The 20,527-nt window shown below is 42.9% G+C and overlaps 2 protein-coding genes and 1 pseudogene across 29 annotated transcripts in view; 2 read left to right on the plus strand and 1 right to left on the minus strand.

The window, feature by feature from the left end:
- Eif4g3 (eukaryotic translation initiation factor 4 gamma 3) overlaps nt 1–20,527 on the plus strand; it is a 363,950-nt gene that overhangs the window by 211,885 nt on the left and 131,538 nt on the right. The gene's annotated exons all lie outside the window — the stretch shown is intronic.
- Nucleotides 2,373–14,400, plus strand: LOC147827266 (peroxisome biogenesis factor 2-like; annotated as a pseudogene). Its single transcript, XR_015452697.1, has one exon. The product of XR_015452697.1 is annotated as a peroxisome biogenesis factor 2-like (transcript).
- Nucleotides 14,708–20,013, minus strand: LOC147827267 (uncharacterized). Its single transcript, XM_087215053.1, is given in 2 exon segments — nt 14,708–14,889; nt 15,204–20,013. Coding segments are annotated over 2 exon segments (4,551 nt in total). The 5' UTR covers nt 19,722–20,013; the 3' UTR covers nt 14,708–14,856.

The raw sequence follows: 20,527 nt of genomic DNA on the forward strand, positions 1-20,527 counted from the left end.
AGCCTCCCAACTGCTGGGATTACAGGCCTGTGCCACCACACCTGGCTCACAGATATGTATTCTTTATTCTCTTGTTTCTCTACAAAATTTCTTAAGTCCCACAGAAATTTACAGTGAAAATTAAAATTACCTTCAATCTTTAAATATATCCACCAGAATGACTACAATCTTATATGTATTTACTCATTTACTATATCTTGTTAAATTTGAGAAATTAATAAATCATAACAATAATTTGGTTTGGATATTCTGTATAGGTGTTTTCTTACAGTTTTGGTTCTTTTCTTGAAATAGTTATCTTGCTGTGTTGTCTATTGCCGGTCTCCAACTTCTGGGTTCTTCTAGGCTCAAGTGATCTTTTTGCCTTGGCCTCCCAAGTAGCTGGGACAAAAATGTACACCACCACACCTAGCTCTGATACCATTTTTTTATATTGACTTTTTTTATTAAGCAGCGGCAAAATTTGAAAAAGTAAAGGTGAAGAGTGAGGGAAAAACTGGCCCTGCAAAGGGAGTTTGGGCCAAGTAAAAGAGTAAAAAGCAAAATGAAAGTACACCCTGGAGGATACCAGGTGGGCTGTCGTGAGGAACACCCCAAGAGCCCATATTGACTTTTGAGAATAGTTTTTACTGGCTTCAAAGGTGGCTTAAATAACCACTTGCCTTTGGGCTGGGGATTTAGTTCAGTGGTGCTGCCACCTCCCTCACAAGCACAAGGTCCTGAGTTAGATCCCTGGTAACAACAAAAAACCTCACTTGCTTTTAACAAGTAGTCATGCATAAACAATACATATACAGAGTAGTTTGTATAGTAATAATCAGTTAAACAGTAGTCAGACCTAAGGGATTTGGTTCTTTCCCCTAGTTCTACTGGAAAACTTTTTTTCTTTTTGTTTTTTTAGTTTTAAAAAATAATTTTATTAATACTTATTAATTGTTCAATTAATGGGGTTAGTGTGATATTTCTATATGTGCATACATCAGTGATCAAGTGTAACCATCCTTTTTCCACACATATGCACCCTGCACTCTTTCCTCTTTCTTGCAACTATTTTAGGTCAGATTCCTGAGTGGATCAAAATGCAGCATTTCTGGATGCTTGGGGGTTGAAAAATAACACTGTATAAAATGAGGTTGTGTGTATGTTTAGTATACTGTAATAAGCCTCAGAGATTGGCCAGACTTTTGACTAGTTATTCCACTTAAATCACTTTAAAAATTCAGTGTCTATAACTGTATTAATTGAGGTGATTTCTTGAAGCCTTTGAGTGTCTTTATTATATTTTAATATATTTATGGGAAAGAAAGAGGGTTTCAAGCTTCAAGAAAGCATTCCCTGTGTATGTCATCCAGGAATTCATTTTATAGAATTTCAGGTATGCATATGATGTGATCTGAACTTTTCTACTTGTAGAAATAATAGTGACTTGATCTGCCACATGTCTTGGGCATAGTACTAGCTAAAACTAAACCTGGGTTTAATGTCTCAAACCTATATTTACCTTAATTAAAATGGGGCATTTTTCCTTGTGATATGGATAGTGATTTCTTCTGGATAACACAGTCTCCTCTTCACCTAGCAGATATACAACAGTTTACATTTTTCCTTGTGTTGGCTTACTGGCTTATTTAGGTTTTTGTTTTGTTTTGTTTTTCCACTGAGGAATATCACTTTTCGTCTGTCTGAGACAAGGTCTCACAGTATAGTCTAAGCTAGCCTCAAATTCACTACATGTAGCCCAAGCTGGCCTTGAACTCATTCTCCTGCCTCAGCTTCCCACTGCATCCTGTGAAAACTGTCACTCTTCTAGGAATCTCAGAGTTTTATTTGAGAATCTTGATTTCTAAGTCCCTACTTACTAGGAATCCAAATTCTTATTTCTCCCTGTATGGGTGTTAAAAAATAAACTGCTTGATTGTAAACACGGGCTTCCAAATTTCTTTTCCAAATTTCAAATTATATTCTTATGAGTTCACTAAGGTTGGAGGAACATTTCCAGATTCTGTAGGTTACAAGATGGAAGATTTATTTCTCAAATGGAGATATGACTGTATATTTTGAGACATGTTAATAACATATGTCATCCAGCCAAGGTCATTCAGTCTCTTTCGGCTTAGACTTAAGTTTAAAGAGAACATGCTTTAATGGGGAAAAGTAATTCTAATAATAAGTGCTTTATTCTCAACTGTGAAAATATGAAAGTTCTTTTCAAGAAATAAAGCAAGCATAAAACCAGAGAAATAAAAATCAACCTGAGTAGATTAACATGAAAAAGACTCATTTTTAATACAATCATCTGAAAGTCAACAGCAATAATGGGAACTTTGAAATGTATTCTTACCTTTCTTTGCTCATTTTACATAAAGGAAGTATGTGAAATACCCCTGAAAAATTTAGTTCCTGGCACCGAAAGTAGATCACCAGTGGTTTGAGTCTCCTACAAGCCTCATCTCTACACTACTGTTCATCCTTGTAATTTAACTTGCCATCTTTCTCTGGAGACATCCATTCTGGAACATTGGCAACAAGACTTCCTATACATTCCTGGTTCCATGTCAGCCATCAAACTCAGCAGAAGAACCCCTAAAGCAATGACTCTCAAGTCACTTTTGCAGAGGGCTCATTCTGGGTGATTTGAGCAGATAAATAAAGGTTTTTTCTCTATGTAGCTAGTAGACTGTTTCCCTCAAAGCTCCCTAAAAAGAATATTTTTCCATGTCATCATTTTCTTTTTCTTGTTGGTCTCCACAAGTGAAATCCTGGGAAAAACTAGTCCCGTGTCAGATTCTGTACTTTGTGCTGTAGATTGTGTGCAGACACCTGTAGAGGGGGCTTCTGAAAGGCTTCTGTGCCACGGTTCCCAGCAAGCCCCTTATGAAGTTCCCCCCTGCCCCTTCATATGAGATACATTACCCCGCTTTTTACAGGTCTTTGCAACAGAAACCTCAAAATTTCTTTCACTGAGGGGAAGCCTGTGTAACTCAGATTCAGCTAGGAAAAGGCAAAGTTTCCAGAGAATGTTTCTGAAAAAGTTCCATGGAGCGTGGGTGTTTCGCAGACTCCAAAGTTCCTGGCAAGACTGAAGTAAAGATTTCACAAAAGAAATTGTAGCAAAGATCCCCACTGCCATAGCTATAGGCTGTCAAGTCTTGAAGGAGCTGCAAGAAGGGAAAAGAGACCTTCAGAGAAGACATGGTGGCCAGAGAAGGGGATACTAAGAGTACAAATGGAGTGCTAAGAATAAGTCAGTTGGATGCACTTGATCTCTCTGGAGCAGCTAGTTTAGTCCCAGTTTGCTCAGTGCTTTCATGGATTTAAGCCAGGGCTGTTAGCTTGCTTTGAACCAGAAGTGAAAGCATTCTTGTGGCTTTTCTTATGGCTATTCACCATCTACTCCAAAAATGCCACTGTGGGACAATCGGTTTTGAATATTCAGTACAGAAACAATTTTTCCCCAAACCCAAGATACCATCCACCAAGTGAAAATCAGAAACTCTGGTATGCTGTATGTACCATTGGTGGGAGGTGGCAAGAAGAATGATGCTATGATTTGTTTCAAAATCATCATTTAGCATCATCATTTGGGAAAGTCAAACAGTGTATGAATTTAGTGTTTGGACTTTTGAAATTAGCTGAGTTAGTTAATTTTTTGATTTTCCTTCAAAGAGGAAAGTGCAACTTTTAACAGAATGTCTCCTAGGCATTCATTCTGTATTTTGCAAGCCCCAAAATATCCATGAAGTTGACTTTGAGTATATGAATAGGGAACTCCTCTGGCATAGTTTTGCTGAGTTTCTGATTTTTCTCTTACCACTTATCAATATCCAGAAATTGAAAGCCAAATTATCTTCATGGTGTATCCCCCTTGCTGGTGCCCCAAATAGTGACAGTACATTAACCACCAGTGGCAAAGAATGTTCTCTGTGTAGAGAGTGGCCCACCATGCCTCACACCATAGGATGTGAACACATCTGCTATTACTGTGTGAAGAGTAGTTTCTTATTTGACATGTACTTTACTTGTCCTAAATGTGGCACAGAGGTACACAGTGTGCAGCCACTGAAATCAGGAATTGAGATGTCAGAAGTGAATACTCTTTAGAAACTAAAATTGTTTCCTCTGAGGACAAAATGTATTTTCAAATCCTCAATATTAATCATCCTTACGTTTAAATGTCTTTTATAAGGCATGCACTTCTCAGCCACTATCTTCACTTCCTTTCTAGGCAAAAACTAAATTCTAATCACTGGTAAATGTGATTCTAAACAGATTATGTTAATGTTCATTTTTTTAAGAACTTACTGCATTCAGTTTTTAATTTCAAGAATAATGGAATGTTTTGTCAGATGACTATTAAGAATTTTCCCTCATTTTGCTTCTTCATAGAAAGCATTTGGGCTCTAAAAATAAAGTATTTTGGAGACTCTGAAAAAAAATTTCTTTCACTAGGTATTAACTTGTACATCTTCATGAATAGGCATACATTTTTGTTCAGAATTTAATCCACTTTTCCCTAGGTTTCGTACTTTCCCTCCATTTTACCACAAAGAACCATTGTACTTACGTGTTTCCAGACAGGGAACTCCAGCCAGTCTAGAGGCATGCTCTTTCAGGCAAAAGAAAACCCTTGTTAGGAAGATCTCGTCTTAGCTTTTCCCTTTTCCCATATCCTTCACTTTGCATATAGAAGCCTCAGGAACCACTGCCATCACCCTTGGAAAGATCGTTCACCCTACTAATGCAAATGCCCCAAGTACATTTCCTTCAATATATGTCTTCTCTTTTCTATTTTCACATTAATAGTACTTGATAATTTAGCTGTAGTCAACATAAAGATATCTTATTGTTTATGTTTATAGAGCCTTTTGTCAGACCTTATTCTTAGAACTTAAAAATTATTCCTTGGATATAATCATTCTTGTTTTACTGATGACAAAAATAAGGTACGGAGTGGTTGGTAAGATTTTTCAGTGTCACTGGAGAATTATAACACTGTATCTCATGTTTCTATTCTTTGAAATGGTTTGCACATTGATACAAAGTTCCTTTAATGACTGTAGGATTTGAGGATTATCTATTTGTGTGTGTGAGGACATAGATTCCAAGGGACACATGAAAGTCTACCTGTTTAAACCGTAAATGGTGACTGAGGGTCCACTATGGGTTAGTCTTTGTTCTAGGCACTTGAGATTTACCAGTAAAGAATCCAAAGATCTCTGCCTTAGTGATACACTAGAAAGCTTTAATTGCTTTAAAAATTATCAAACAGGGTAAGGAATGCAGGAGGGGCAGCACGTTGTACTATTTAAACAAAATGTCCAGAGTCATAGACCTCAACAGCAGGTGAAATTTGAGCAAAGAGGATGGGGTAGATTATCAGAGCTTCTCTCTTTATAAAATCTCTGATTTTTGAGAAACCTACCTAGCAAAACTCTTATTAAATCGCTACTGTACCACCTCCCCATTCTTAAACTCCAGCAGATAGAACGGTACTGGAGAAGGTCATACTTGGTATAAGTGCCACTACAAATTTATATTTCCCACTTAGCCATTCCTTTTATCATCTTTGCGTTGTAAAATGCTGTATTTTACCCATCCTTCTTCTCCTGCCCCACATTGCTGTCTCCTTAGAATGTTGTGTGTCCCCAGTTACGAAATGTCAGGTAAAAGGGCCGAAGACCAAGACCAGACCAGGCCACAACAAGCCTTTATTAGGGGAATAGATCTGCCGGGCTGTCTCTGAACAAAGGAGAGACAAAAGCAATATGGCTGGGGCAGGGAGAGTCTTTTATAGAGACTGGGGTGGGGCTTGTAGGGGCTGAGGTAGGGTTGAGTGAGGTAGTGATCAGGGAGTGGAGGAGCCGGTGACGTCACTAGGTGGTAGGGGGTGAGCGAGTATTAGGTTACTCTCTAGGTGGGACCAGGGGCATGCTGGGAGGAAGGGTTTGTTCTTTGGTGGGAGCAACCATCTTGGCATGATGTCACACAGGGGAGGGGGCAAGGCACCATAGGAAGAGGGCAGCTACTATACTTAATAGCTGCTGAGGTGGTGGGAGACCTATCATTCCAGGCTTTTGTTTTATGATAGTTGGGCGAAGGTCTCTTCTTCTGGAGCTGCTTCCTGCTGACAAGGGGTGAAGATCGGGGCTAGACCTGGATCTGATGAGGTCAGTGGCAAGTGGGGACCTCTTCCTTTTGCCGTACTGGCTGGTTCCCTGCCATGATGAACTCTGTGACTGTCTGGCTGGTGAATGTCCTCAATCGTTTCTGCAAGAAATTTTGAAAACAGCGAACCAGGCACGGTCCAAAACAGAATTAAACAGATAATACTGAGGAGTCCCAAGAGTAGTAATAGCCAGGTGAGCCATGAGCTCCAGGAACCAAACGTACCCCACTATTGATTAGTACCTTGGGGGGCATATCTATCTGGCCCATTGAGTTTTAATTTTTTTCATTTGACATGTAATTTTTTATTTATTATTTACATAGGTTTTACAGAGACAGCTGGATGTTTAGGGGCTCATTTGTTATAGAAGTAAGAGACTGTTATGGAAGAGATCATAGCTCCTGATCTAAGGCCCCATGTGTCATGTCCTTGCTCTTAGAGAATGAGTGGAAAGGTGATAAACACAATTTATATAATCTTTATAATCCTTTTTTGGGGGGGGGGGATATAAAAGGTGTATGTAACTGAGCAAATGTCTTTTGGAGGCCAACATACCGATGAGTGTAGTGTTACTATGAACCTGACTTCTTCTTTAAATTCAAGGCCAGGAAAGTTTTATTCCTGTATCTCTCAGTTTTTGGAGGCCTCCTAGATATATTTAAAAATAAAGAGAACTGATAACCTCAACAAGGACACTGGACGACTTAAGGTGATCAAGTGTAACATAAAAGGCTTGATCTTTTTAGGCAAGGGTAGGTATCCAGGAAATATGAGCACAATGAGAAGAGGCATCATAAACAGAGAACAAGGATGTACATTATTTTAAAAGGAATAAATCTTGTAGCTGCTTGGTATAGAACTTATCCTGACTGTGGCTGACAAGCACGTGATTTCTTCTCAATATTTTTACTTTATGGTTTGTTTGGGTTTTTATTGATCATTACATGATAGTTAATTAGTTATCACAGAATCAGAAAAACACTTATCTAAAAGGAGAGATCTGGAGACCAGTGGTTTCTAGGATTGGTTACCTGTAAAGAATTTAAAAAAAATTTTTTTTTTAAAAGAATCTGTACACACTTGTAGCTAATTAATGATTTTTGCTTCTATTTAGTACCCAAAGTTTTGTCTTTTTGAAATGGCTGTGTCATGAGTGAACCAAAAGATTTTAATGGGTGGGCTATGTCTTAATTTTTCTGAAGTCTAGCTTTATTATTATGTCATTGTTTTGTGCCTCTTTTGGTTATTTTTTCTGCTGGGTGTTTAAGACCAAGTTAAAGCGAGACCTGTGTCAATCAATATGAACCTCTTGTTATCTATTAAGGTCAGTTAAGTCTCCCCAGGCCATTACTTTGGAACCATGCATAGTGTCTCTCTGCTTCTCTGTCAGTGTCAGCCATCTGGATGGGTTATGGCCTTGTTTGACCAAGTTGCTTTCAGTGAAAGCAGTGGAGAGTTTTTTCTTGGTGACCCTCCTTTGGCACACAGTACATTGTCCTCTGGTGTCCAGCAATCTCTCAGTTTAGGAGGTTGAGTGACTTACCAAAGATGTAGGACCCTGTAGAGAAGGTTCCCTCATGTCCTGGAACTTTGTTGACCTTGAGGGGCCAGGGCCAAAATATTGGCTGTCCTCATAGCCCAGTTACCTTTTAGTTTTGGTCTCTAAACTTTAGTTGTTGAACACCCAGAAGAGAAGGTCAATAGCGTTAGCATTGTAACAAGAATAATGAACTTAACTATTATAGTTTTACCTGAATAACAAACATTTTGGAATTTAAAATATAGAGAACTGTTACTGTCATCAGTCATGGTTGTTTTTTAGTAGTTGAATTCCTGTAGAATATTAACAGAAAAAGAGCCACAAATAATATTTTAACATGACAATTATGATGACTTTACCTTTGTAACACATTTAAATGTCCATCTTGATATAAAATAGCCATCATTAAATGTACTCATTTTTTTTAAAACACCAAAAGTTTTTACCTAAATTATCTTTTAAAAAAATAAATAAATAATCTTTTGATAGGATACCATCTAAAGAAAATACCCCATATATGTATCTGTTATCATAAATAGCTAGAGTGTATGAAAAGGCAAATACCTGAATCAAAAAGAGGTTATTATTATAAACAAATATTAGAAAACCTGTACAGTAAGAAAGTATAAATACATTTAGTACACTAGAAAAAATAAAACCTTGTTATTGTTGTTTTTTACAGGATATTTAGTCCTTTGAAAATGGCCAGTGTAAGCACACCATAATAACATATTTAGAATTTATCCCTTTGATGACAATTGATATAAACAGTATAATAATATATTTAAATAATATTTATTCCTGTAAGTCTTTTATAAGGCTATGAAAACTATTGGGTCAGTCTCTTGTAAGATGAAAACTGTTGAGGTCCCCCTAGTGAACAAAGACTGGAAAATATTTCCATGCGGCCGCTCCTTTGTTCACCAAGGGGAGCATGCCTTGAACTTAATAACCTTTATCTATAAATAAAACAGCTGTAGGATTGGACAAAAACAAAGATATAAGACAATTTTTAAAACTAGAGTGCACTCAAATATATTTAGCCCAATGGAATTATAATCTCTTTATAATTTTAGGTTTATAATTATAAATAAGACTATTTAAAACTTTTTGTAAGTCAATTAACAGAGATCTCTTGTAGAATTAAAATCAGAAGGAATGAAACCTCTATTCCTGTAAACCTTTTATAATAAACTTGAAACCAACAAGTAAACATATATTTCCTTTATAAATCACTTTCGCACACCTTCTTGATGTACTTAGGCCTTTTGGTCTTGTCCTGCTAATAAGACAAACATATAAAATCCTTTTATATCAAAAATATATCTTTTACTTATAGCTTTTTAAATATTTTGTCTCCAACTCACTATAAACATTTTATACTTTTGTCCATCATTATCTCATCCCTAGTGGTCTTTGTTAAGTAAATAAAGTTCTAATTCCTGTTTAATGGTTAGACACAGGTGGTTTCTGTCACTGATTACAGCCCTAAACACATGACAATTAAGGCACATATATCACAAGTTTGTTCAAGGATTTTCACTTCATTTTTTAGTTAGGATGTTATCTATAGTGGAGCTACAAATCAAAGAAGCTATATAACCTTCACTTTGAACAGCAGAAGCAATGGGCTAATGCAAGTTTTTAAAGGGATACACTACTTAGTTTGTTTCCACAACTACTTTAATAGCTAATCTATTAAGCTTTAAAACTTTTTCTTATCAACAGAGTTATAAAGTGGGGGAGGTATGAGCGGTGAGTGATCGGCTCAGGCTAGGAGTACTTGAGAAGAACAGGTTTGACAGAGGGAGGGTTAAGAGCATAGGTAGAAAAGGCTTGTATGTAGGGGATTTCTGACCATTTGCCATTGTACTGACAGAAGTTGTGTAAATCACACAGTATGTTAAAATTGAAAGTGCCATTTTTGGGGCGTGGAAACCCATTATCTAATTTATACTGAGGCCAAACCTGATTACAATAGAAAACAAATCTTTTTGGCCTAAAGTCTGGTCCCAACAATCCGAGGGGTTTGAGTTGTGCCAGAAGGCAGCCCAGAGGCGTTGAGGGGCGGGGTTTGGATTGTTGGGCCCCCTGATTAGAGCGGGTGAGGAGAAGGCAGCCCCTGGGGAGAAAGACAAAGGGGAGAAGCATCCTTGTCTCCTTTGACAATCTCCGAGTGAGTCTCCCAGAGGGAGAGAACGAGAGGAGGCGGGCCGATGGGACGTCTCCCAGGGGCACGGTCCTGGGCCCAGAGGCCGTGGGGGTTTCTCTGACCAAGCGCTTGGATTTCTGAGAAGTCCCCGGAGGGAGAGAGAACGAGACAGAGAACCCGACGAGAGGGAGGCTGAACTCCCTATTCACCCAGACATTGGTGACCGGTGTGGATGTGTAGCGTCAGCAATGGCAAAGGTAGAAAGCCCCGGAGGGTCCTGGCAACGGCAGATAGGTCCGTTGGAGATGGCCAAAAGGTCAATCAACCCCGTCCTGCGGGGGATCGTCACTTAATGGACCATCTACCATCCGAGTCACGGCACCAGAAATGTCAGGTAAAAGGGCCGAAGACCAAGACCAGACCAGGCCACAACAAGCCTTTATTAGGGGAATAGATCTGCCGGGCTGTCTCTGAACAAAGGAGAGACAAAAGCAATATGGCTGGGGCAGGGAGAGTCTTTTATAGAGACTGGGGTGGGGCTTGTAGGGGCTGAGGTGGGGTTGAGTGAGGTAGTGATCAGGGAGTGGAGGAGCCGGTGACGTCACTAGGTGGTAGGGGGTGAGCGAGTATTAGGTTACTCTCTAGGTGGGACCAGGGGCATGCTGGGAGGAAGGGTTTGTTCTTTGGTGGGAGCAACCATCTTGGCATGATGTCACACAGGGGAGGGGGCAAGGCACCATAGGAAGAGGGCAGCTACTATACTTAATAGCTGCTGAGGTGGTGGGAGACCTATCAAAAACTATCTGCGTTATATCTTTACAAGGTTCTCTCTTGCAGTCTTGTATATATTTACTACCACTCCATGAACTTCTTATTCTCTATAAATATGCTGAATTAGCTGTCATGCCAGGAATACTCCCTCAGGCCCGAGTACCACTTAGCTACCATTGAAGTGCTCTCTTCCCATCCAAACTTCTGAAAAATAGACTATATTCTATTTCTGATTTTCTAACATCTCTATTCTGTTTTCTCATTCATAAAATGATAATAGTATTACACTGAAGTTTCAGTGAAGATAAAATGTGTTATGTGTAAAACAGCACAATGTGTGACTACTGTGTCCTGTATAATTATCAAATAATATTAATACTTCTATTTTCAGCTAGTATAAAGACCTTGTTACGGAAATCTTGGAAAGAAATACACAGAGACACAGAATTCAGATAAAATAATAAAATTTCTTCTCGCAAGCGGACGGGAATGCCAGAAACCGGTCTGGTCAATATCCTGCCCTCTTGGTTCAGCATTTCCCTTTTTATATCCTTTTTAGCCATTATCTCATCCCTAGTGGTCTTTGATATCTAAATACAATTCCAGTTCCTGTTTACAAGTCACAGACACAAGATAGGCCATATACATTGTAAATTCACCCTGGCCTGGTAACTTTGTTAGGTTAATGAAGGTACTGGTTAGAGTCAGATAATCTTCACCTTAAACAAGGAGTTACAGGAAAAGCAAATCTTAAAAGAACACATTATTTATTTTGCTTCTACAACTACCTTAATATTCAGTCTATTAAGTTATCTAAAACTTTTCTATATCAACCTAAGTGTTCTTTTTGAACTGTACTAATATACAGAACAGATGGATGTTACATCTCTTCCATGAGGAATTTTATCCTGCAACATAGAGAAGCTCAAGCGATACTGTATGAAAAAAAATTTTTTATTAATTTTTAAATACTAGAGATTGAACTCAGTACTTTGTGCAAGAGTTCAAACATTGACCCACACCGCCCCCCTTTAAATTTTATTTTGAAACAGGGTCTTGTTAACTTGTCAGGTTGGCCTTGAATTTAGAATCTTCATGCCTCAAACTTTGAGTAGCTGGAATTACAGACAAGTGCAACCATGCCTGGCTGAAAAGTTGTAAAATGCTGGATGTGAGATGCTGGAAAATCCCTTAGTATAGTCTCTGTGCATGTATAACTTTGTTTAAAAAGATTATGTCCATTACATAATTTAATCTTGACAATACACATATCTTAAGATGACTTGTGCTGTTGTGCCCAGATCGCGATGTCCCAAAGACCACCAGGAGACCGTTTCCGATGTAAGCACACGAGGGTCGTTTATTCAAGCTTAAGCAGGGACTCTCAATTGTCACCGACGCAGCGGATCGAGATTGAGAGCCCCTAGCCTCGAAACTAGCAGGGTTTTTATTGAGTATACATCAAGCTTTGGTTGTTAGTAGCCAGGTGATTGGTTAATGCTAAATACATATGAAGTGTAGGGTTTTGATTGGTTAGGCTCGGGGGGGGTTAAGGGGGTTACGTATAGATTTTTGCAAGGGAGAAGGGGGCAAAGGTTAGGGGTCGACTGTCATAAGCTGATGGTTAGCAGGTCCACTGACTAATGGTCACATCTATCTTTTGTGGGCAGTTAGCCATTAACTGTTTACCTTATAGGTAGTGTGTCCGGAATGTCCTTCCTGAGTACACAGATGGCTGGGTAATAAACTTAGGAATTTTGAGTGGATAAGCACAAATTTGAGAGAACAAAGGAGACAGCTCCAAAATGGAGTCATTCTGAGAGAACAAAGGAGACAGCTCCAAAATGGAGTCACTCTGGCTCCACATTCCCCCCTTCTCAGGGTGCTGTAGAGGGCCAATCATGGGCCTCTGGGGGTTAATTCTGTCAAATCAATAGGTATTGGCTGGTATTGGGACCTGAGTACCATTAACTGAACAGCGTTAATTCGCTTTTTAATGAACGAAACTAGTCTATTAAGTATGCAAGGTCCAAAGGTTAATAGTAGCAACACGATAAGCAAGGGGCCCAACAGGGTAGAAATTAGGGTAGTGAGCCAAGGGGAAGAATTAAACCAAGATTCGAACCAGGTTTGAGATTGTTCTCTTTCTTGTTTACGTTTGGCGATGCCTTCTCTAACTTTAGCCATGGATTCTTTGACTACTCCTGAATGATCTATATAGAAACAGCATTCTTCACCTAGTGCAACACAGAGTCCTCCTTGTTGAAGGAAAATTAAGTCCAGCCCCCTTCGGTTTTGGAGGACTACCTCTGCTAGTGAAGTTAAAGACTCTTGGAGGTGGGAGATGGAGCTTTCTAGCCTTTCAATATCTATATCTATGGCTGTCCTTAAGTCATTATAATATTTATTGTGTATTAGTAGCGATGAAACTCCCGTTCCTGTCCCAGCTAGTCCTAATCCTAAGAGAACGGTCAAAGTAATGGCCGTTACAGGTTCTCGCTTAACTCTGACCTGGGTTTCAGCCAGGCGGCTGGGGATGTCTTTTTCTGAGTGATATAACAACCGGGGGACTAATTGTACAAGTACACAGAAATCTCTTGTTTGTTTTAACACTAGCCCATGTACACAAGGGGTAAGTCCAGAGGAACAGGCCCACCACCCGTCATAAGGGGGAATGAGATATTTAAGCCTAGGTCTAAGGATGGTTTTGTTACAAAGGTGTTGGTGGGAGGCCGGGACACTGCCGACACAAGTTCCTTGCCCAGTTACTGATTGTAGGGTCAGCCTAGCTGTCCCTTTTTGTTGCCATCTACATTGAGTCGGGCTGTCTGACTTAGTGAAATTGTCTAGATAAGCTACTGCTTCATAGTATGGGGGCTTAGTATCATAACATAGCCAGCAGGACTGAGTGAGGTCTGGCCTAGATGCATTTAGGGCTTTGAAGGTGTGAACCATCAGTTCCCAAAGGGGGTCCTGGTCCCGGTTATGATCGACTTTATCAATCTGGGTGATCATTTGAATCAAGGGCGGGGATGTGGAAGCGGAGGTTAAGTCTGATGGCCGTACGGAGGCGTTTGGTTTTGGTGACATAGGCGAGCTTTTTGGGGGAGGGGGCTTAATAGGTCTGAAAGGGGCTATTGGAGCTAGCGCCAAGTTTGGCCCTATCAATTGGGGAGACCCTATGGTGAGCGGCTCTGCCTTCAGTTTTATAGTGAATAACAACCCGGTATCATAACCATCTTGATATAGACGGAGTCCCCAAGTCTGGCCTGTTTCCCATTTAGTGTACCTTTTACCTGAATCCGTGAATGAAAGTCTGACCGGGTTACAGAGGAACCCGGTACAGGGGCCACTAAGAACTAAGAAATTACCACCCTTTTGATTTGTCTGCAGGCCAGGGGGCCCAGGGACTCTTTTTAAAGAAATAAAATCGTCCTTGACAGGCGGGGCCCAGGAGACGGTGCCCGTGGACTCACATCCCCATTTGGCACAATAGAACTGGTCAGGTCCCCCGCACTTGTTTATCTGAGACTGTGTGCGCCTTTCTCCCGGACAAACATAAAAGGGGGTGCTTTGTAGGATGTTTCTATCAAGAGAATGGCTACACCCAGGGTCAAGTCTAGGAGGGGCCATGGGTACTGGAGCCATGGGCAGGGATGTTCTATTAGTATTACATTGGCCTATGCCTTTTTTACATATTGGCTCTCCTCTAGGCCCGATTTTCCAGTTTCCAGTGTTCCAAGTCCCTGTGGCGAGCGAACACAGGTCAAAGTCTAGGTCTGGCCACCAGGTAAGTAGTGGAGCCACTTCGGATGAACTATTAACAATGTTGCCCGTAGACGTACTAATGATCATCCAGGTTAAATTTAAGGGAGCATATGGGTTTTGTCCTCCTAGTGTCGGTGTCAAAAGTACAGTTACCATAATCACGATCGTCGACGACGTAGCTTGAGTTTGAGGGGACTGTCTTGGTCTCTGGACACCTGCCATGATGGAACGAAGTCTTCTAGGACAGAGTGAGGATCTGCAGGGCGAACGTGAGTGTAGTGTACCCACGAAGCAATCCCGTCGACCTTGAGAGCAGTGGGCGTGGTCAGGACTGTGACGTAGGGTCCTTTCCAACGGGGCTCAAGGTCTTTCTGCCGGTGTCTCCGAACGAAGACCCAGTCTCCAGGTCGGTAGCGATGGGGCTCAGGAGGTGGTCCGGTCTGGTATAAGGCTTCTAACTTAGGCCAGATGTCTTCGTGTACACTTTGGAGGCTTTTTAAAGAAAGTAACAACTTTTGGTCATCAAATTCAACAAGTACATTTGAGTGAAGGTTGGGGATAATGGGAGGGGGAATTCCAAACATGATTTCAAAGGGGGTCAACCCCATTTTATAGGGTGAATTGCGCACCCTATAAAGGGCGAAGGGAAGGAGAGTCACCCAGTCACCGCCAGTCTCTAAGGTTAATTTAGTTAAGGTCTCTTTTAAGGTTCTATTCATCCTTTCTACCTGTCCTGAGCTTTGGGGTCTGTATGCACAATGTAATTTCCAATCTGTCCCCAACACCTGTGCTAGGGTTTGACTCACCTTGGAAATGAAGGCGGGTCCATTATCTGATCCTAGCATTACTGGAAAACCGTACCTTGGCAGGATGTCTTCTAGCAGCTTTTTAGTCACACTCTGCGCTGTCTCGTGTTTGGTAGGAAACGCTTCTATCCATCCTGAAAAAGTATCTACGAAAACTAACAAGTATTTATAACCGTACTTTCCAGGTTTTACCTCGGTGAAGTCCAATTCCCAATAGGCTCCAGGTCGGTTTCCCCTCAGCCTATTTCCTGGGTTGGCCCTATTGTGGGTGGCATTTGTCAATTGACAGGCTTTGCAGGTAGCAACAATATGTTCAATTGTAGAATTAGCATCACGGATCTTAATTTCAGCATGTCTCAGGAGATCTTGCATTTTCCGAGTGCCCATGTGGGTGGTCCGGTGTATCTTGGAGAGAACTTGTTCTCCCAGTGTCTTAGGCAGGATGACTTTACAATCAGAAGATTTCCACCACCCGTTGAGGCACTGGGGCGTAGGTAATTGTTTTATCCAATTTAAGTCCTTTTTAGTGTACTGGGGTTTTTCTGGTAGGGCTGCACTTCCCGGATCGGGCAGCTGAGTGGCCAGTGTCAGATCAACCTTTAAAGCTATTTTTCGGGCCGTCTGGTCAGCTAGATTATTTCCTCTGGCAATTGGAGTGTCGCCCTTCTGGTGTCCTGGGCAATGGATAATGGCTAATTTTTTCGGTAGCCAGAGGGCTGTTAAGAGGGCAAGGATCTCTTCTTTGTTTTTAATAGTCTTTCCTTCAGCTGTCAAGAGTCCCCTTTCTTTGTAGATGGCCCCATGGACGTGCGCAGTGGCAAAGGCATACCGGCTATCTGTGTATACATTTAACTTTAGGCCCCGTCCTAAAGTCAATGCCTTGGTCAGGGCTACGAGTTCTGCCCGTTGTGCTGAGGTCCCGGTGGGCAATGGTTCTGCCCAAATGACCTCAGTTTCTGTCACCACAGCTGCCCCAGCATACCTGTGGCCCTCACGAACAAAGCTGCTTCCATCAGTGTACCAGGTGTTGCCTGCGTCTGGCCATGGTTGGTCACTCAGATCTGCTCGAATTCCGTGTACCTGGGCCAGGATATCTGTGCAGTCGTGAAGCGGAGCCTCTAAGTTCGGGTCTGGTAACAGTGTGGCTGGGTTTAAAGCAGCCGGGGCCTGAAAGACAACTCGGGTTGGATTTAGGAGTAAGCTCTGGTAGTGGGTCAGGCGAGCATTACTGAGCCATCGATCTGGAGGCTGTTTTAGGACTCCCTCAATGGCGTGAGGGGTGGTCACGCATAGTTCTTGGCCTAATGTCAATTTGTCAGCGTCTTTGACCATTAGAGCTACTGCTGCAATCATTCTTAGGCACGGGGGCCATCCTGACGCAACTGGATCAAGTCTTTTTGATAAGTACGCCACTGGGCGGCGCCATGGCCCTAGATACTGGGTCAGGACGCCCTTAGCGACTCCTTTGTTTTCATCAATGTAAAGGTGGAATGGCTTAGTAATATCAGGCAAGCCCAAGGCTGGTGCCGTCAGCAAGGCTGTTTTAATTTGATCGAAAGATTTTTGTAGCTTTTCTGTCCATTGAAAAGCCTGACTGTCTCTAGTTGCCTCGTAGAGGGGCTTTGCGAGCTCTGCGAACCCTGGTATCCATAGGCGGCAGAAGCCCGCCGATCCCAAGAATTCTCTGACTTTTCGAGGGGAATCTGGTGTGGGTATCTTAAGAACTGTCTCTTTTCTAGCATCCGACAGCCATCTCTGCCCTTCTCTAAGCACGTACCCCAGGTAGCTTACCTCGGGTTTGCAGATCTGGGCCTTTTTAGCGGACACCCGATACCCCAGCTCTCCTATGACCATCAAGAGTCTCTTGGTTCCATTTAAGCAGTCTTCCTGTGTCTCAGCTGCCACAAGAAGGTCATCTACATATTGTAACAGAGTTAGTTGGGGGTTCTGGAGGCGAAACTCACCCAGGTCTTCATGTAGGGCCTCGTCGAAGATGGTGGGAGAGTTTTTGAATCCTTGAGGTAATCGGGTCCACGTCAGCTGTCCGTTGATGCCTTGCTCTGGATCACTCCATTCAAACGCAAAGATGTGTTGGCTTTTAGGTGCCAGTGGAAGGCTAAAAAAAGCATCTTTGAGATCTAAGACTGTGTACCAGCGATGGCTCGGGGGAAGAGAACTCAATAGGGTGTATGGATTAGGCACTGTGGGGTGGATGTCCATAACCCTCTTGTTTACCTCCCGGAGGTCCTGCACTGGCCGATAGTCATTAGAATGAGGTTTTCGTACTGGCAACAAGGGGGTGTTCCAGGCCGATTGGCAAGGTCTGAGAATCCCCTGAGCAAGTAACCTCCTGATGTGTGGAGTTATTCCTTTCTGGGCCTCCAGGGGCATAGGATATTGGCGAACTCGTACCGGATCTGCTCCAGGTTTTATTTCTATAAACACCGGTGCCCTGTGTATAGCTAGCCCCATGCCTCCAGTTTCCGCCCATGCTTGTGGGAACATGGAGAGCCATTGTTCCATATCAGGATCAGGAGGGGCCCTCTTTTGATGTAGTAGATATTCATCTTCCAGGTTTATGGTTAGTACCTGAATGGGCCTTCCCTCTTGATTAAGGACTTTTGTGCCCCCGGGTTGGAAATGAATTTGAGCCCCTAATTTAGTAAGTAAGTCTCTTCCTAATAAGGGGTAGGGGCAGTCTGGTATAACCATAAATGAGTGGGTTACTTGGCCCACTCCCAAGTCTACTGTTCTTTGGGTTGTCCATGAATACTTTTTCATGCCTGTAGCTCCTTGAACCCAGGAGGTTTTATCAGAAATATGGCCACACGGTTTGAGTAGGACTGAATGTTGAGCCCCTGTATCCACCAGGAACTCAATAGGTCTCCCCTCCACTTTTAGGGTTACCCTGGGCTCGGGGAGGGGTGCCGAACCCCGTCCCCCCTAATCATTTGATTCATCCGCAGCCAGAATAGGGGTCTTGGGGCGTCCTTCTCGCTGTTTCTTTTTAGGACAGTCCCTGGCCCAGTGTCCGTATTCTTTGCAATAAGCACATTGATTTTTCCCCAACTGGGGGCGCTCTCTGCGTCTCTCTTTGTTTTCTCCTTCCATCACAATCTTTTTTAGTCTACGTTCACATTCTTTCTGCTCTCCCGCAGTGGCAGCCAGAAGGATCCGAGCTAAGTTTCGGGTCTGGCGGTCATCAGCTTTTTCTCGTTTCTCCTCTGCGGTTTCTCTATTGTTATACACTTTCTCTGCCACTGCCACTAAGTCCTGAATACTCTTTTCTCCTAACCTATCTACTTTCTGTAACTTTCTCTTAATGTCTGGTGCCGCCTGGTTGACAAAATGTATTATTACAGCTGCCTTTGTCTCAACTGCTTCTGGGTCCATAGGAGTGTACCTACGAAAAGCTTCCTGAATTCTTTCTAGGAAAGCAGCAGGGCTTTCATCTAACTTTTGTTGTACATCTCCTACCTTAGCCAAGTTGGTGGGCTTCCTCGCCGCTGCTCTGAGACCTCTTAATAAAGTCTGGCGATAGACTCGAAGTCTCTCCTTACCTTCTGCCGTATTGAAGTCCCAGTTAGGTCGGGACAGAGGAAAAGAAGTGTTGATGGTGTCTGCATTGGTGGTGGGCTGACCACTGTCACCAGGAACCAATTTTCTGGCCTCATTCTGGATTCTCTCTCGTTCCTCAGTGGTGAACAGAACCTGCAGAAGCTGTTGACAGTCATCCCAAGTGGGCTGATGGGTAAACAAAACAGTTTCTAACAGGTTAATCAAATCTCTAGGGTTATCAGAGAAATTGGCATGTTGTCGGCGCCAATTATAAAGATCACTGGTAGCAAAGGGCCAGTAATGATGAGGCTGGTTTCCATGTTCATCAGGGGGCCCTATTGCTCGCAGCGGGCAGACAGTTGAATCTGCCGGTCCTGCCGGCGAGGCGGCGCGCCGGTGACGAGTATTTTGGGCGGGACCATCACGGTTGTCGGCGGGGCCCGGGGCGGGCTCCCCAGCCCCGGCTGGGACTGGGTCACCTCCTCCAGCCTGCTGTGGCGCAAGAAAGGGGAGGGAATAGGGGGGAGGAAATATAAGATCTTCCTCGGTCCCTCCCTGGAGGACAGGGTAAAGTGGCGCGGTTGGCTTGGTTTCGGTTTGTTTTTCATCCGCGCGCTTTTTAGGAGCCTTTTCTTTGGCCGTCAGGATTAACTCCGGTTGCTGCTGCTGTGAAGGCAAAAAGAGCTTAACCCATGGGGGCGGGTTAGAAACCAGAAATTCCCAAACGGCGATGTAGGGTATCTGATCGGGGGGGAGGATGGCTTTACGAACTCTGCGAATTATCTGCAAATCAAAAGTTCCCTCGGGGGGCCATCCTACCCCGAGGGAGGGCCACTCTGAGCCACAGAGGGTGATGAACTTAGTCTTCTTAATTTCTAAACTTAAGTTATGAGCGCTCTCCCTAACTTCTTTGAAATGGTCTGTTACAAGGGAAAGAGGGGTAGTCACAGTCTGTCCCATCGTCTCGGTCCAAGTCAGCACAAACAGACACACAAACGCAACAGAGAAGCACAAGGTGAGACAAAACCGTCCTCCGCGCGATCGGAGGCAATGCAAATGGGACGACGGCCTCCTGCCGTGCCGCGGGAGCGACCCGCACCGTCCCTCCAGGAGTCTCACTGACCCGTACTCTTGGGGCACTCCGTCCCCACCAGTGGAATCCGGAACGTCTTCCAGGATTCCGGGTCGGCGGCCCTTGCAGCGCGTCCGCCTAGACCGTCTGCCGACCTTCCCAGAAAATAGGCCCAGACTTTACAAGCACAAAAAAAAAACACTCACCAGCCGGCGTTGACCCTCCGGTACGGGAGTCCTGAAGGTCTTGGGATCCCGGACGAGCCCCCAAATGTTGTGCCCAGATCGCGATGTCCCAAAGACCACCAGGAGACCGTTTCCGATGTAAGCACACGAGGGTCGTTTATTCAAGCTTAAGCAGGGACTCTCAATTGTCACCGACGCAGCGGATCGAGATTGAGAGCCCCTAGCCTCGAAACTAGCAGGGTTTTTATTGAGTATACATCAAGCTTTGGTTGTTAGTAGCCAGGTGATTGGTTAATGCTAAATACATATGAAGTGTAGGGTTTTGATTGGTTAGGCTCGGGGGGGGTTAAGGGGGTTACGTATAGATTTTTGCAAGGGAGAAGGGGGCAAAGGTTAGGGGTCGACTGTCATAAGCTGATGGTTAGCAGGTCCACTGACTAATGGTCACATCTATCTTTTGTGGGCAGTTAGCCATTAACTGTTTACCTTATAGGTAGTGTGTCCGGAAT

Source organism: Heterocephalus glaber, unplaced genomic scaffold, assembly GCF_053883595.1.
Source record: "Heterocephalus glaber isolate CG9 unplaced genomic scaffold, H.glaber_assembly_v1.0 deba00001452, whole genome shotgun sequence".
Lineage (NCBI taxonomy): Eukaryota > Metazoa > Chordata > Mammalia > Rodentia > Bathyergidae > Heterocephalus > Heterocephalus glaber.